We start from the raw sequence: 16,845 nt of genomic DNA on the forward strand, positions 1-16,845 counted from the left end.
AAGTGAGGTCTTGGTGCTAAAACGGTTATACAGGTAGACAGCGCTAAACAGCCGCCTCCAGGATTGCAGAGATGGCCACCGGAATCCGCTGGTTGGAGCCTTAAGATGTTTGACCTTGGGCTCATTTCTCCTTTCCAGGTCTGTCAAATGGGTCTAACAATCAGCATTTCCGCGGGGAGTCCTTGGGAGGAGAAATGGGAACAGGTCGGGTGGGGAACCTGCGGTCTTGGGGCCATCAAATCCTGCTGGGAGCTGCAGCACTTAAAGCCACCAGTGTGGTGGGGTCAGTGTATTATTGTCCCATTTTTACAGATGAGATCAGGAGGGAAAACCCAGGTGGTCTGGGGCTGAGCCGGGGTCCGCCATCCCGGGCCTGGGAGGCCGTTTCCTCCAGGGAAACCCGGCGCTCTCCGCCAGCCCGGGATTCGGGCAGCGCCCGGGCGGCCGCGCGCCCCCGCGGTTCGAGAACGCGCCCGCCCGGCGCGCCCGCGTCCCGGCGGTTGCCTAGCAACGCAGGCGCGGGCATGGAGGCGCGACGCGCGAGCGAGCCCGAGAGCGGGGCCGTGAGCGCGGCGGTGCGCGAGCACCTGCGGGCGCTGTGTCTGCGCGAGTTCCCCTGCGGCGCGGGCAGCTGGGTGCGGGCCGGCGCGGCGGGAGGGGCCGGCCGAGGGAAGGACCCGGGCCGGGCCTGGCTGGGAGCTGCGTGGGCCCGAGGGGACTGGCCGGGGCGGCGGGGCTCGGACCCAGGGGCTGAGAGGCAGTTTGGGTCTGGGCACCGCTGCAGCGGCGAGGTGGGGGGCTCTCACCTTGGGGTGATTTTGCCTCTCGTGGGACCTTAGGTGCCATCTGGGAACATTTTTGATTGTCACAACTAGTGGGGGAGCTGCTGCTGGCATCTGCTGAGCAGAGGCCAGAGATGCTAACTGTCCTACAGGGCACAGGACAGTCCCCACAACAGCACTGTCACACCTGGGGAAATTCTCCATCCCTACCCCTGCAGAACAAGTCGCGCTTTCTTCCCCAAACTTGGCGAACATGGAGGGAGCTGGTCCCCAGAGAGGAGGACACGGTGAGCCCCGGGGAGGAGACCGAGGAGGCCCTGCTGGGCCTGGTCCGCAGCCACCACTCCCCCTGGGCGCTGCTGACGGACTCGAGCGACGAAGACCGTTTTCTTCGAGAACTGGCCGTCCAGAACCCACTGGTGCTCAAGGACACCTTCTTCTACTCCTACTTCCGGTCCCTGCGGGTGGTGGACGAGGAGGTGAGCGCGAGTGAGCACCGGCTTGTGGGGTTCGCGTCAGGGGGCCGCTGCCCGGAGGGAGGAGCAGCGTGGGTGCCCTTCTCTGCAGCGCCTCTGGGGACCTGCGCTGGGGGCTGATACCAAGGCCAGCCTGTCCTCTGTCTAATTAATGTCGTCAGCTTGGCCACCACGCAGGGCCAGCTGCTAGTCATCCTTTGCCATGTGTCTTCCTTTGCCCGTGGGGGGAGTCCGCTGGTCATTCCTGGCGGACCTGCAGTCAACCTCCTGGTCCTAGTAAAGGCCTTGTGAAGGGTCCGTGTTGGTTTCACTGCATTTGAACTGTGAGGGCCTGGGGTCGGGCAGGGCTGGCACACTGCTACCTGTATTCATTTCTGTCACTAAAAAGCCTTCTTTGCCTAGACCAGTAACAGAGCCCAGCATTGTGTAGAAACTTAGTCTCAGACTTCCCGGGCCTTTGCTTTGCTTTCTTTTTCCAGAGAACCTGGGAAATTACATGGTAGTAGCGGGTGAGTGGGGTGACTGACGTGTACTGGTTTGCCTGGGACTTTCTCAGTTTTAGTGCTGAAGGTTTTACGTCCCAGGAACCCCTCCCTCGGGGGCCATCGGTGCAGTTGGTCACCCTAGAGGATAGGGGCCTGGCTAGGAAAGGCTCCTGATGTCTTGGGGGCCACAGAGAACTGAGGATTCATGGGGCAGAGGAGCTGACCTGGAAATCATACACCACCCACAGACAGCGGAGGGGCGAGGGTTGGACGAGGCCCTTGGATCCTGGTGGGATGATTTACAGGGGAGGGAGCACTGGGAGGGGACCCTCCGAGCAGGCAAGCTGTGGTTTTCCTAACGTAGACTGGCCTTCTGCTCCAGTGCTGCCTTGCCCCGTGGGGCCTTTAGCTTCCTTGCCTTCCCCTCCAGGTGAGCCACGTGGATAAAGACCTGCTGAAGTTTCTAAAGCTGGAGGAGTTGGTACTGAGCGCCAATCGAATCAAGGAGGTTGATGCTGCCAACCTGCCCCCGACGCTCAAGGTGAGGGAGCCCCGGGTCCGCTTAGGATCTTTGAGCCAGGGCTGCCCCTCACCACCTATCGGGTTTGGCCAGGGCAGCTGTGTGCTCAGGCCCAGCTCTAGGCTTTTAAAATATAGGCCACATTCCTCAAAAAGTTAAACATAAAATCACTGTGTGACCCAGCAATTCCATTCCTCGTTGTATCCCCAAAAGAATTGAAGACGGGACTCAGATAGGTCCTCGCACACCAATGTCCACAGCCAAAGGTGCAAACGACCCAAGTGTCTGTGAACAGATGAATAAGCAAAAGAAACGTGGTATATCCTACAATAAAGCGCTATTCACTCTTAAAAGGGACGAGGTACCGATGCACGCTGTAACACAGGCGGACTATGAATGTAATTAACACACTGAATCGCACACCTAAAAATGGTTAAAGTGGTAAATGTTCTGTTATATATATTTTATCCCAATAGAGATAGATTAAGAAGGGTAGGCCAGGTTTTATCATGAGTCTTTAGCTGAGCATGTCAAAATGATCTTAATTTTAAATTAGAGGCTGAGAATGGTTAACTTAGTGGCAGAAGGGACTCCTGAGTGTGGCTGTGTGCCATGCTCCAGAAAACCCAGGTAAAGCCTTGGGTGAGAGCTACGAGTGAGGGAGAGGATTCTCAGTTATCTCTGGGTTATTCCTTATTCCGTCCAGGGTCCCTTTGACTTCTGCAGAGACATAGTCCCATGAGTTGAGAAGGTAGCAAAGTGTGGCGCATCTCCCCTCCCACCCACCCAACATCACCCCCTTTCCAAAATCTGAAGGTTCTTTCACAAAAGGAAAGGAAACTTCCCAAGACCTGCAGGAATATTTTCTTCCTGGGTTTTTAAAAGGGAGTCCAGATGGGTCCAGGGAGGCAAAGCAGGAATAACTTGGGATTCCGCTTCTGAGTTTCCCAGCGTTGACTTAGCACCTCACTGTCTCCCTCCGTGTGGCCTCCCAGGTGCTGGAGCTCTACAGCAACGAGATCCGCAGCCTGCAGTGTCTGTGCGCCCACCCACCCCCGCACCTGCAGCACTTGGGCTTAGGCCACAACAAACTCCGCGGCCCTTTGGAAAGTCTGTACCTGACCTCTAATCATTGGTAACTCGGGACCCCAAAGGGAGAGAGGGAGGGGAGGATTCAGTGTTAGGTTGGGCGATTCTGCCCTGGTGGCTTGGAGAACTCAGCGTTGCTCTTCCTTTAACTCCCCGTGGGCTGCCAGCTCCGGACCAGGGCCCTATTTCTCTGACCCTGCCCACCAAAGCCCAGGGAGGGATCCCGAGAGGTAGTGGGAGTGGGTCTGACTCTTAGCTTTGGTGCCATACTTTAGAGCAGGGCCTCTCAACACGGGCTCTGTTGCCCTTTGGGCCTGATTGTCCTTTGTTGTGGGGACTGTCCTGTGCACGGTAGGATGTCAGCAGTGTCCCTGGCCTGTGCCCAGTAGATGCCAGTAGCAGCTCCCCACTAGTAGTGACAATCAAAAATGTCTCCAGATGGTACCTAAGGTCCCACGAGAGGCAACTTCGCCCCAAGGCAGAACCACTGCCCTGGAGACAGAACCCTCCGTTACGCAGGACGCGCCATCGCTACTGAAGAGCCAGTGTCTGTCTGAAGTTGCGCAGAATAGTCACCTCCTGGTTATTGATGTTTGACATTGTCCCCTTGGCGGGTGAGCCGTGGAAAACTTAAAATCCTGGATCTGAGAAGTGTGAGGGGGTCAGAAGCCACCCATGCAAGGCCATCACAGGAAGCTGGGCCGGGAAGGCTTCGCAAAGCAAAGGTTGCTGCAAGAAGTCCCAGGGTTTCAGCGTCTGCACAGGGCAGCACTGTTTCCTCCTCCGCAGCCGGGGACTGCAGAAGGGGCAGGGCAAGCCCACCTCGCCCCCCCGCCCAGGGGACCTGCGCACTTTCTTGAGGGGTCCAATCGTACCGGCTGCTGCAGGGGGGAAGACCTGGTAGGGAAGGGATGGCCCCTCTCTGACCGTAGGTTCCTTCTGTCCCCTTCTCTTCTGCTCTGGGGACGAGAGGTGAGGTCCCTGGGTTCAATCAGTGGGAAACTGACTGGCTGGTTGTGAATGGCTGTGCTGACAGGTGCCCCTCGAGTTTCCCTTGCGTCTGTCCTCAGGGCTGTCATCAGTTTGCTTTCTAGTGCATGGCAGCGGGAAAGCCCACCCCGCCGCAGGCCTCGGCCCCCCTTCCCAGCCCCCTTCTCCAGGCACGGATGCAGCGTCCTGTGGTCGTGTGCCGCTCTGGCTGTGACCAGCACTCTCCAGCTTCCAGACGGCTTGTTCCTACAGCCACAGGGGCCCCCCTCCCTGCCCCCACGTTGCCCCCACTTCTCCCCCAGCCTTGCTGTCCGGGGTCTCAGTGAGTGTTTGTGGAGAACCTCCCAGGTGCACCCAGTGTGAAGTCGGGCAGAGGCAGGTTGCGACGGCCGTCCTGTGGGTGGCGGCCTCACCAGACGGTAGAGACGCAGCGCCAGGAGGTCATTCCCAGTCCAGGGCTGACTTGGGTCCTGGGTGGAATGAGGAGGGCCCAGGGTGGGCTGTCGTCCTGGGCACAGGGCTGCCACCCCTCGCCCACTGGCTTCCTGACCCTGCGCGGTCCTGCTCGCCCTCCAGGCCCAACCTCGTCTCTCTGGACCTGAGCTTCAATGACCTGACAGACCTGCAGGGCCTGATGGTCAACCTCAGGCCCCTCAGGCGGCTGCGGCTGCTGGTGCTGCAGGGGAACCCGCTGGCACTGGTGCCCTACTACCGCGGCTTTACCATCGACACCCTGTCCCGGCTCTGCGTGCTGGACGACATCACCGTGTCCCCCAACGAGAAGCATCAGTTCCGGGGGCTCAGCCTCAGTGGTGGTGAGGGTGCCGGGGTGTAGGGAGGAGATGGCACAGGATGCCCCAGCCTCTGCCTGGCCATCCCGCACCCTCCTGGGTCCACCTGGCCCTCCGTCCCCGCAGCTCCCCGTTTGACCCAGACCCTGGTCAGGTCCAGCATCTCCTCTGGGTCAGGGTTTTCCCCCAGGTTTTGATCCCTGTGATTGGGATTTGGAGATAGAAGAGGTCGGGAGGCCGTGACAGTTTTTTCAAGCCTTTTCTTCACTTCCATGGTGGCTTAAGATCACCCCCTTGTGGCCCATGCCACAAGGTGCATTGGAGCCCTCAAGGTCAGCGAGATAAAACGTTGACAACCGCTACATCTGCTGTGTGCTGGGCACTTGCTAAGATGACGTAGATTTCTGATCTCCAGCACTCGCTGTAACCATCTCTGCAAAGCAGCTCTTGGCATTCCCGTTGTGCAGACGGGGAGAGCCAGGCTTCAGTTGGATGTAATGAATTAGCCCAAATCACTCCGGTTGAACTTGGCAGAGCTGGGATGTGCACCCAGTCGGCCAAGCTCTAAGGCTCAGCCCTGCGTGGAGGAGAGGGCTGGGGACCACTGTCTGCCTGCCGCCTTCTGCTCCCGCAGGTCGCTCAGTCCTGCCTGTTCCTCCTTGCAGATTTCTTGGCATGTGAGGCGCAGCTTGTGGTGAACCTTGGAAATGTCAAAGGGGTTCTGGACTCCTCTGTCTTCCACTCGGAACCAGGGCCTGAAGGCCCTTTCATCACCTATAACTATTACGTGACCTACGAATTTATGGAAGAGGAGGAAGTCAGAGAGGAGGAGTACATGGGCGTGCTGGCCGAGGTATGCCCCGGGCTGTTCCTGGAACACGGTGGCTCCATGCGTGGGTCTGCTGGGTCCCTGTGCAGGCAGAACTGCTTCTTGGGGCCCAGGAACATGCGTGCCGTGGAGCTCTCTCATTCATGCCTCTGCTCTGAGCAGGGGCCTGGCTTCAGCTCAGCCCTTTGCTTACAGCCAGAGGAATTCTCGACGGTGCACACATCCTCTGTCCCCTCAAAATCCTGGCCTTATGAGGGGCAGCCCGGAGTTTCCTAATGAGGCCCCTCACTTCCAGCCCCATTCTGCAGTGTCTACAGCGTCTCCCGTCTCCCTGCACATCAGAAGAAAACCCAAGGACACCATCTGACCGGGACTGACGTGACGATCCCCGTCTCCCGCTCTGGCGTAGAGGTCGTTACTGCTGCTGTGTTCGCTCATAAAGTAGAACTTTGAGAAAAAACATGATCGTTTTTTTTTTTTTTTTTAAACTTCCTGCCTTCTAAGTTGGTGTGTCTGCGCATGCTTTAGGCTCCTCCGGACGTCGATGGCTGTGGACATACCCAGGGCATGGGAGCTGTCTGAAGACGGCCGCCTGGCACGTGTTTCTGTGTCTTCCCTGCAGATCGTCAACCCTTCTCCCAGCCCGGAATTATTTGTCAAGGAATTTGCTGAAGAGTCTGTGGAAGAGGCTGAAGAAGAAGTGTCGCTAGAGTCTGGGACAGCCGAGTCGGCAGAGTCGGAGTCGACCCTCGTCTCGGCCGAGTCAGTCGAGGTGCCAGGGTCGATAGACTCCGTGGAGGAGTTGGGCAAGTTGCGGCCTCGCATGGATCCCCGGCTCTTCCCGTCCCCGGGGTAAGGATGGGAACCTGACCCGGAGCAAGTAGTGTCACTGGGGTACCAGCACGCCGGGACCGCACTGTCACCCGCCCCTTCCAGTCCTGGTGGCTGAGCCACACCCCGGAGCCCACTCAGGCCCTGGGCCGTGGGCTGCGCGGGTTCGATCCCGGGTGGGTCCAATCTCTGCAGTCCTGACTCCCACCACAGTGCAGCTAAACCCCGTCTCCCTGAGCAGCCCAGAGTTTCTGAACGATTGAATGTTCTTGAGTCACCTGAGAGACGGTAAATGGACACCCTTTTCATCTCAGCCCTTGGGGTTGAGAACCTTTCGGTTTAACTTTGTAGTCCATGTGGAATGTGTTCGGGCATAGAAAGTGCAGTAAGGATCTTCCAGCCCGGATACTTTGTTCTTCCTGTCCTTATTAAGTCCGATCTGGTCCATGTCATGGGCTTCGCATGTATCACACATCTGATTTGTTAAAGAATTTATTCTGATGATGAAGAATTTTACAGGAACTTAGAGTCAGTTTTCACAGAGTATTGAGGCTCTGATTTTTGTACTAATCTCAAAATATTGAGCTTTGTTTTGGTTTATTTATTTTACTTTATTTTTTTCCCTATGGCCTGTATATTAACAATTGCAGCATACTTTATTTAATTATTTATTTTTTTACAAATTTCCAGCTGTCAGCTTTGGTGGTTATTTGAGCCTTCTCATTACCAGAGGGCGGAAGGCACAATTTAGATATTGAAAGATGCTAAAGTGGGTGGATTCCAGCTCACTGGACCTCACGCAGGTTTTGCTGCTAACAGTTACTTTAAAACCTCAGCTGAAAGTAAATGCTACAGGCTTGTTGAGGGTGAGGGGAGCTAGTCCCCCCCCCACATCTCAGCACTGATGTTCCCCCTGGTAACGGGACGTGGGCAGCCACTGTCCCTGCTGCGGCAGAGGGGACAGTAGTGGAACCTGCCGATTTTGTGTGAGAGTGCTTGGTGAATCACGGCGGAGGACTTAATTTTCTTTTAATATTTGGAAAAATTAACAGAAAAGTAAGAGCCACAAATAATTCTCCCACTTTAAACATTAGGTAAATTGGCAAATAAAAGTTTCCTTTCCTCCATCCATCTAACTCATTTCATAGAATTAATTACTCTTAGCAGTTTTGTGTATGTAATTCCCTAATTCTTCTTCAACAGACATATATACAGAATACATATATTTATATAATTTATTTTTTGCAATAAAATGGACTGGTTCTATGTATTTTTTTTTCGAGACAGAGTCTTGCTGTGTTGCCCGGGCTAGAGTGAGTGCTGTGGCGTCAGCCTAGCTCACAGCAACCTCAAACTCCTGGGCTCAAGTGATCCTACTGCCTCAGCCTCCCCAGTAGCTGGGACTACAGGCATGCGCCACCATGCCTGGCTAATTTTTTCTATATATATTTTTTAGTTGGCCAGATAATTTCTTTCTATTTTTAGTAGAGACGGGGTCTCGCTCTTGCTGAGGCTGGTCTCGAACTCCTGACCTCGAGCGATCCACCCACCTCAGCCTCCCAGAGTGCTAGGATTACAGGTGTGAGCCACCTCGCCCGGCCTGGTTCTGTGTATTGATTTGAAATTTGCTGATTCTGCATGTGGCATAGACATATACACCTGCTCTTTTTTAAATAATTTAAGTGTAACGTGTGGAAAAGTATATACATCTTACAGCTCAGTGGCGAGGGCACTTACATAAGCACCACCCCGACAAGAAGTAGAGCATTCACAGCCCCTCCAAATCCCAGCCCCTTCTCTCCTCCCCAAGGCCACTATCATCTCTCCTGACTTCTAACACCATTAACTAGTTGTGCCCGTCTTAGAACTTCATATAGATAAAACCATGCAGTACTTTCTTGTGTCCAGTTTCTTTGACTCAAAATTTTGTTCATGAGATTCACTCATGTTGTGTGTGGCATTAGGTCATTCCGATTCCTTCCTGTGCAGTATTCTGTTGCATGAATGTACCAAATTTTATGTCCATGCTGTTATTGTTGGACTTTGGGATTGTTTCCAGGTTTGGGCTATAATGAGTAAACCTGCTGTTCATAGGAACATTCTTCTTTTTCTTTGAAGTATAATTGTGGTAAAATATATATATGTATATGTTCAGCTTTAGGAGATATTGTGAAACATTTTCCCAAAGTGGTTGTACCAATTTACTCTCTGACAAAAAGTATATGAGAATTCCAGTTGCATCACATTCTTGCTAACTCTTGTTAGTCTTTTAATATTAGCTATTCTGTTGAGTGTTTTGTCAGGGTCTCGAAGACCACCCCCAGGTTCAGTAATTCACTAGGAGGACTCTCGGGACTCAGCCTGTAGTCAAACTCGTGGCTGTGATTTATTACCGTGAGAGCACACAGAGCAAGATCAGCAAGGAAAAAGTACATGGGACAAGTCCAGAGGAAACCAGGCACGCGCTTTTAAGAGTCCTGTCTCCGTGGAGTCACACAGCATGCACTTAATTCCCCGCAAGTTGAGACGACACTCGTACAGTGTCTACCAGGAAAGCTCACCTGAGTCTAGGAGTCGGTGGTTTTTACTGGGGGCTGGTCATATAGGCACCTACCAAAATTCCAGCCTCCCAGAAGGAAAGCCGGCGTGCAGCCTGAAACATGTTGTTTGTATAAACAGTCTAGAAGCGATGAGCCGCTCTTACCAGTTAGAGAATGATGGGAACCCCCCCTAGAATCTTTGAAGATTCTGACGGTGTGGAAGGTCCTTACCACACTTCCCAGACGCCAGGCAGGGGCCCGCCGCAAGCCGCCTTTCTAAGGAGAGCAGCTCCCGCCTGCTCCGTGACCTCGTCTCCATAGGTGCGTGTTAGTATCTCAGGGTGGTTTGAATGTGCTTTTCCCTGATTACGAATGCCATGGAACACTTTTTCATATGTTTATCGGCTATGAGGATTTCATCTTTTGTGGATTTCCTTCTTGACTTTCTTACCCATTTTTTGATTGGCTCATCCGTCTTTTTCTTGTTAATGTGTAGGATTTCCTCATATAATCTGGATATAAGCCTTTCTCAGTATTATGCATGGCAAGTAACTTCCCCATTCTCTGGCTTGCTTTTTCACTCTCTTAACACGATCTTTGGATGAACAGACGTTTTCATTATTAATGTTCCTATTTAAGAAACCTTTGGCGCGTGGCTCCCACCTGTGATCCCAGCGCTTCAGGAGGCCCAGGCGGGCACACAGATGTGGGAGGAAACAGCAGAAAGAAATTTGAATGAGACGGAGGGTGGAGGTTGGCAAGAGATAGGGCTGGAGAGATAGATGGAGCAAAAGCCTCCTTCCTCCCCAGGAGAGACTGCTGGAAAGTTTTAAGCAGAGAAGTAACCAGGTCAGGGTTACGTTCCAGGAAGCGACGACAGTGAAGAAGATGACGTCGTGCAGATAGATTGTGTCGACTCCCCACTCACTTCTTCAGTAGATTTCTGAGTGGTAACCTTTATATATCTGTATCATTTACACACAGCATGTTATCACTAGTTTTGGGGGTTTTTAAATGTGGTTTTGTTTTTTTTTTTAAATTCAGGAAGTTCTAAAACTTCTTTAACCTGGGAAAGTACAATTATTCACATTGTATCTGAGATTTTACTATGTATCCTATCACTAAATCACATATGTTTTATTGTCACATGAATTTCCCCCATGTTGATGTTCCCCTTCTAGCAGTGGTTTTGCTCAACTTTTGCATCCTTTGCAAGCCCTGGGCTGACCCCGTTGTGTCACTGGCCCTGCCGGCTGTGACACCACAGCCCCGACTTTCTCTCTGACTGCGCTGTCCTTCCTCCTCAGAGCTCGAATAAGTGAGTTATTCGATTTTCATCTGGTTTTGATTAATATTTAACTTGGGCTTATTTTAATTTTGTTACAGTATATTATGAATTCTTCTTAATTCTGTGATCAAGTTGTAAAAACAATATATGTTAAATACTTCCCAAGCTTAATGCTGCTTCCGGGTTACCACAATGTCCCGACGCTGACGTAGTCCCAGGTACACGGCCTGTGCTCTAGTCTGCGGCGTGGCTGGAGTAGTTTCCGCCTGGGACCCAGCATCTCGCTGTTCCGGGAATTCTTGGGTTTTGATATACTTTATAATCCAGTGGCATAAATAACTCATTCATTTATCGATCAATCTGTTTATTCACAGAATATCACTTTTGGCGTGCCAGTACATTCCTGGACTTCACCATTGACAGAATCCTTAGCTCTGTATTGTGTTAAATACACGCGACATAAAATGTCCCCTTTTTAGCCCTTTTTGAGTATACAATTTAGTGGTATTTGCATTATTGTGCCACAATCACCACCGTCCATCTCCAGAACTCTTCCCACCCTCCCAGACTGAACCCCTGTCCCCAGTAAGCACTCACTGTCCTCCCCGTCCCCGCAGCCTCTGGCCCCTGCTGTCCTACTGTGTGTCTCTGTGCATGTGACTACCCCGGGTGCCTGGTGTGAGTAGAACCGCACAGTATTTGTTCCAGTCCCTGTCGTTCTCTTGTAAATGGGTTCTTCGGATTTCTTGCTTTCTCTGCCAGGTAACTCCCCACACTCCGTTTGTCAAGCCCCAGGACATATCCCAGTAGAATTTTGCCTGCCACTGGGGCATGACTTTGTAGTGTCTCTACTCCTCTGCGGCTGCTTTGCTGAGCTCTGTGTTAAGCTTCCGGTCCTGTCTGGCTGGTTTCCACGAGGCGTGCAGGGCACAGTCATGCCCCGGAAGGACTCTCTGTCTGCATTTCTTCTGCCTTCTCCTCTGTGCCCACTTTCCTTCCTGGCCCTCTGGTCCCTCTGCCCTGTGAGGCAGTGGCCAGGTCCCCAGTCTCACGCTGTGCCTGGGCTCTGATGCTTGAGGTCTTCTCCGAAGTCCCCTCACAGCCTTGTCCCTGGTGCCCGGCCACAGCCCCCAGCGATGGCGCCCACGTCTTGATCTCCCCCTCCCCAAGGAGAGTCCTCTTCAGCACCGTCCACATGCCCTGGGCTGAGGTCATTGCCTGCAACTACGAGATGCAGCACACCTTCAAGGACCTGGTGTTGCTCAAGGCCTTCCTGCTGACGGGAACCACTGTGACCATCGTGGAGGAGAAGGTGGGCAGGCGGAGGCGGGGGCTGGATCTCCCCGTGGCTGACTCATTCCCACCCTTTGCTCGGTTCCAGATCCCATGGGGCCATCCCAGCCTTTCTTGCAGCCGCTGCCCCCTTAGACCGGTCTCTGCGCCTTTCCAGAACAGTGGGCGGGGGCCGCCCCGGGGCCCACCCGCACCTCTGCTCACCTGGGGCCCTTTCTTGTTCCCAGATCGTCTCCTGGTCCTTAGTGCCGCCTACCGTCGACAGCCCCTTGCCTGCCAAGAAAGGAAAAGGGGAGAAAGACCAGAAAGGGAAGAAGGAGAAAGACAAGAAGGGGAAGGACAAGGCAGGGAAGGAGGAGAAGGAGGCTGCCAAGGTACGAGCAGGCCCCGCAGACGGGTGGGCCACCTAGCCACAGGCCCTCGCCTGTCCCGCCCCACGCCCCACGTCCCTGGCCTCTTCCCCAGGAACGCAAGTGGCACAAGAAGAAGAAAGAGCTTCCCAAGGAGCTGCGCCAGGACCCGCCCATCCTGCGGGTGCTGGGCAGCGGCCCGGTGGCCCTGGAGCCCCTGCTCTCGGGGGAGCCCATGGTGTCCACAGAGTGCAACTTTGGGGTGATCCGCACCTTGGAATCTGATAAGCTGACACTTGCCAGGGTACAGCGGGGCCCACACGGTGACCCCCCACCTCTGCCTTCGCCCTCCCCAAGGAAACCTTGCCCGGGCTGTGGGAGGAGGAAGGCTGGCCCGGTGGGGCCTTTCCCTGGGTGGAACACGTGGGGACCCCTCTGTGGGCCACGCGCACGGTGTGGACTGGGGTGGGCACCCTCCTCACTGGGAGAGCCCTTAGCCCCCTGGACCAGCCAGAGGCCTTGGAGGGGATGGGGCCCCCAGAGACGCCCCTCCCCAGCATCTCCCCATTCTAGTAAAGACCTCGTTTTGTGGTTCTTTCTCTCAGGATTTGAAGAAGCTTAAGAAACTTGCCAAAAAAGGTAAGCACTGGAGGTGGTGACTGACGGAGCCCTGCGGGGCAGCCCTGATGGGGCAAAGGAACAGAAGGGCGGACAGTCCTGTCTGCTGGCCCGTGGGGGGCCAGGCCCACCCTCAGGACCCATCCCGGGGTCTTCCCTGCAGCCCCCAGACCACGTTGCCACTGTGGGTCCTGACACCGCGGGAAAAGGCGCCTGTCGCCAAGGGGCTCAGAGCCGGGCGCAGCCCAGGGTCCTCCTTCAGCAGGTGTCTGGCGTCGGCTTCAGGTCCTCGGCCCTACTTTGCCATGTGGGGAGCTGCTGAAGTGTCTGAAACAGGCACGTTTTAGATCTGAGTTTTAGAAAGAACTGCCTGGCTTAGAGGGAGAGAGAGGAGACAGAGAGCAGCTGGAAGCTGTTGTAAAAGAATAAGGCAAGATCATAGCAGAATTATCCATAATTCTGAAGCCAAAAAGTGGAAACAACCCAGACGTCCATCAGCTGCTGAATGGATGAACAACGTGGCACCTCCGTACCAAGGAATATTACTCAGCCACGAAAAGGCAGGAAAGTCTGATACATGCCGCAGCGTAGACCAGCCTTGAGAACATGATGCTGAGTGAGAGAGGTCAGGCACAAAAGGCCACATAGATGATTCCATTTGTATGAAATGTCCAGGACAAGTAAGTTCACAGAGACAGAAGGCAGGCTGGTGGTGGCCAGGAGCTGGAGGAAGGAGAATGTGATTGTCTCACGTGGACAGGGTGTCCACTTGGGGTGCTGAGAATATTCTGGAACCCATACAATCGCACCTGCCTTCATATAGACCTGCCTCCTCCCCTGCAGCTGCTGTCAGGTTGAGTCACTGCCCTGCTTAAGATTCTTCCATGACTCGGAGGCTGAGGCGGGAGGATTCCTTGAGCTCAGGAGTTTGAGGTTGCTGTGAGCTATGATGACGCCACTGCACTCTCGCCTGGGCGATGGAGCGAGACTCTGTTCTTTCGTGACTTCCTGGTAGCCACATTACAAAATCCGTTATTTCCATGAAGGCGCTGAGAGATCCACCTGGAACACTTACATTGCACTTGCCACCCTGTTCGCTCAGCTACTACTTCATCTGTCTCATCTCAGCTTCAGTGACCCTTCTTCAGGGATGTCTTCCCCGATCCTCTGGGGGTTCTGGTGGGCTCCCTGCATTCTTCACAGCACCCTGTGTTTTCCTCTGCAGTACTTACCACAGTGGTAACCCAGTAGGTATCCATCTGTATAATTATGTAATTACTATCTTGTCCCTCACACTGTGAGCTACAGGAGGCCAGGGGTTGTGCCTGTATTATATAATGTCACATAATCTCCTGCAACAGCATAGCAGGCACATAATAGGCCATCTACAAACATTTAGTAATGAAATGATCAGTTTGTATACATGAGCTTTTGTGGGCAGACAAGAAAAAAGGGTTGACACAGTCCCTGGGGAACCCCACCAATTTTGATCAGGAAGAGAGAACAAGACCGGAAAGGATCAAACTTAACTGAATCCTAGAACAAAACTCAAGAATATGTGTAAGAATACAAAAAGAGACACCACTTGTCTGCAAAAAAGGGTTGACACAGTCCCTGGGGAACCCCACCAATTTTGATCAGGAAGAGAGAACAAGACCGGAAAGGATCAAACTTAACTGAATCCTAGAACAAAACTCAAGAATATGTGTAAGAATACAAAAAGAGACACCACTTAAGGTAAAATTCACAACGTCTACCATCCAGTAAAAAATTGCTTGGCATGCAAAACAGGAAAATGCAATATGTAATTATCAATCAAAATTGACTCAGAAATGACATATGTGATAGAATTAGTGGACAAGGACACTAAAACAGTAATTATAATTGCATTCTGTATATTCAAGAAGCTAGAGGAAAGATTGAACATGTTAAGTAATGACATGGACAATAAAAGAAATCAAACTTTTAGAGATGAAAACTACAATGTCACGTGACAGTTACACTCAGTGGGATTAACAGCAGATTAGACAATGCAGAAGTAAAGTTTAGTGAACTTGAAGCAATAGAAACTATCTAAAATTAGGCTGGGTACAGTGGCTCACACCTGTCATCCCAGTACTTTGGGAGGGCAAGGCAGGAAGATCGCTTGAGGCCAGTAGCTAGAGACCAGCCAGTGCAACATAGTGAGGCCCCATCTCTATAAAAAAATAAGAAAAATTAGCCAGGTGTGGTGGTGGGTGCCTGTAGTCCCATGTACCTGGGAGGCTGAGGCAGGAGGAACCCTTGAGCCCAGGAGTTTGAGGCTGCAGTGAGCTACCATTGAGCCACTGCACTCCAGTCTGGGTGACAGAGCAAGTCCCTGTCTCAAAAAGAAAAAAAAAATGTAGTTCTGTACACTAGCAGTGAACAGATATTGAAATTTTAAAATACCATTTATAATAGCATTGAAAAATATGAAAAAGGGATAAATCGGACAAAAGACGTGGGAGTCCTGTGCACTGAAAACTGTCAAATGCTGTAAAGGGAGAGATGCACTATGTACGTGGATTAGAAGATTCAATATTAAAATGTTGGTTTTCCTCCAATTGATTTATGGATTCAACATAATCTCAATCATAGTCCTGGCAGAATTTTTTAGTAGAAATCAGCAAACATCCTAAAATTCATATGGAAAGGACCTAAAATAGCCAAAAAACTTTGAAAAAGAAGAACAAAGTTGGAAGACTTACACTACTGGACTTCCAAGACCCACACACGCATGATATGGACATGTGACTTGTCATACTTGTCTGTAGGGATAAGATGATCTTTTTTTTTCATTTTTGTAATTCTCTTTAATGTCTGTCTTAATTGGAGACACCTGAATTTTTATAGCTACTTCTGCAGACAGTTGCTTGTGATGATTAAAGTGTATGCAGGAAATCCAAACTCATGCAGACACATAATTGGAAAGGAGGGGGTATTTTTTAATAGACTTTCAAATAATTGACGATATTCTTTAATATTACACCAAATTTGACAGGTAGTAGTTTCTTAACGGTTGTTAAGATGTGAAAACAATCTATACTGAAATTTTTCATAAGTTAGATTATTGGTCTACTTTGCATTTTGAATGGATATTTTATCATGCATGATTTATACATGCATTGGTTATTTGTAAAATACAGGCTGAGTTATGCAGATCTTCCAGCTGTTAACACATTCATTATACATTATCCAAAAATCACATTGTTTAATATCACCACCCCTATCATTAGAAAAGTCTTTGAGTATTGGGAAGCTGGTAAATTCACGGTGGCAGATGCAATGTTCCAAAATTACAATTTCGAGCTGAAAGCTCAAAAGTTATAAATTTATTTATCAAAATGTTTTCAGTTGTTTTCCCTGAAATGTCAGAATTACTTCAGTTGCAGAAAAATATCTGCCAAATACCCAAGTCTAAACATACACAGTTAGTCAGTGTTCTTTCCAGTTAAAACGGTGTTTTGAGAAAAAAAAGCAGCTAGTTCCGTCTTGCAACTCCCACAGGTGCGACTGATTAAATGATATAATTGCGATTTAATTGTCTGATCATGGGACAGACCGAGGGCCGCAGCTCTGCTCCCGCAGGTCGGAGGACAGGGCTTGTGGTGCCGAGAACTGCCGGCTCCTCGCTCTGGACTCATTCGCTCGTGTTTCCGTTTTTTCAGAAAAAACACCCCTGCCTGCCGTGGTGTCCGACGAAGACTACTCGCCGCAGCCCCTGACCGTGGAGCTGCAGGTGCAGCTGAGCCAGAGCCGCTCGGCCGCCGAGGCGCTGCGCGCGTCCGCCGTGTAGCCGCGGGCAGTAAAGGCCACTTTGGGCACCGGGGCCTCGCTCTGTCCGCGCGCCGGGGCGGGAGTGGCCTCTGCGGGCCGGGCTCTTGCGAAGGCCGGGGAAGCGGCGCGGGGCACGTGCACCCGGGCGGGCCCGCGGAGACCCGG

At 52.1% G+C, this 16,845-nt stretch overlaps 1 protein-coding gene across 1 annotated transcript; it reads left to right on the forward strand.

The window, feature by feature from the left end:
* Positions 1–524: 524 nt before the first annotated feature.
* LRRC43 (leucine rich repeat containing 43) lies at positions 525–16,824 on the forward strand. The gene is made up of 12 exons (XM_045534724.1): positions 525–791; positions 1,001–1,261; positions 2,174–2,284; positions 3,259–3,398; positions 4,919–5,157; positions 5,799–5,986; positions 6,585–6,814; positions 11,792–11,933; positions 12,142–12,288; positions 12,380–12,568; positions 12,870–12,903; positions 16,572–16,824. The coding sequence occupies exons 1-12, from the start codon at positions 525–527 to the stop codon at positions 16,697–16,699; spliced, it is 2,076 nt and encodes a 691-aa protein (XP_045390680.1). The 3' UTR covers positions 16,700–16,824.
* The last annotated feature ends 21 nt before the right edge of the window (positions 16,825–16,845 follow it).

The sequence above is a fragment of the Lemur catta genome, chromosome 21 (assembly GCF_020740605.2).
Source record: "Lemur catta isolate mLemCat1 chromosome 21, mLemCat1.pri, whole genome shotgun sequence".
NCBI lineage: Eukaryota > Metazoa > Chordata > Mammalia > Primates > Lemuridae > Lemur > Lemur catta.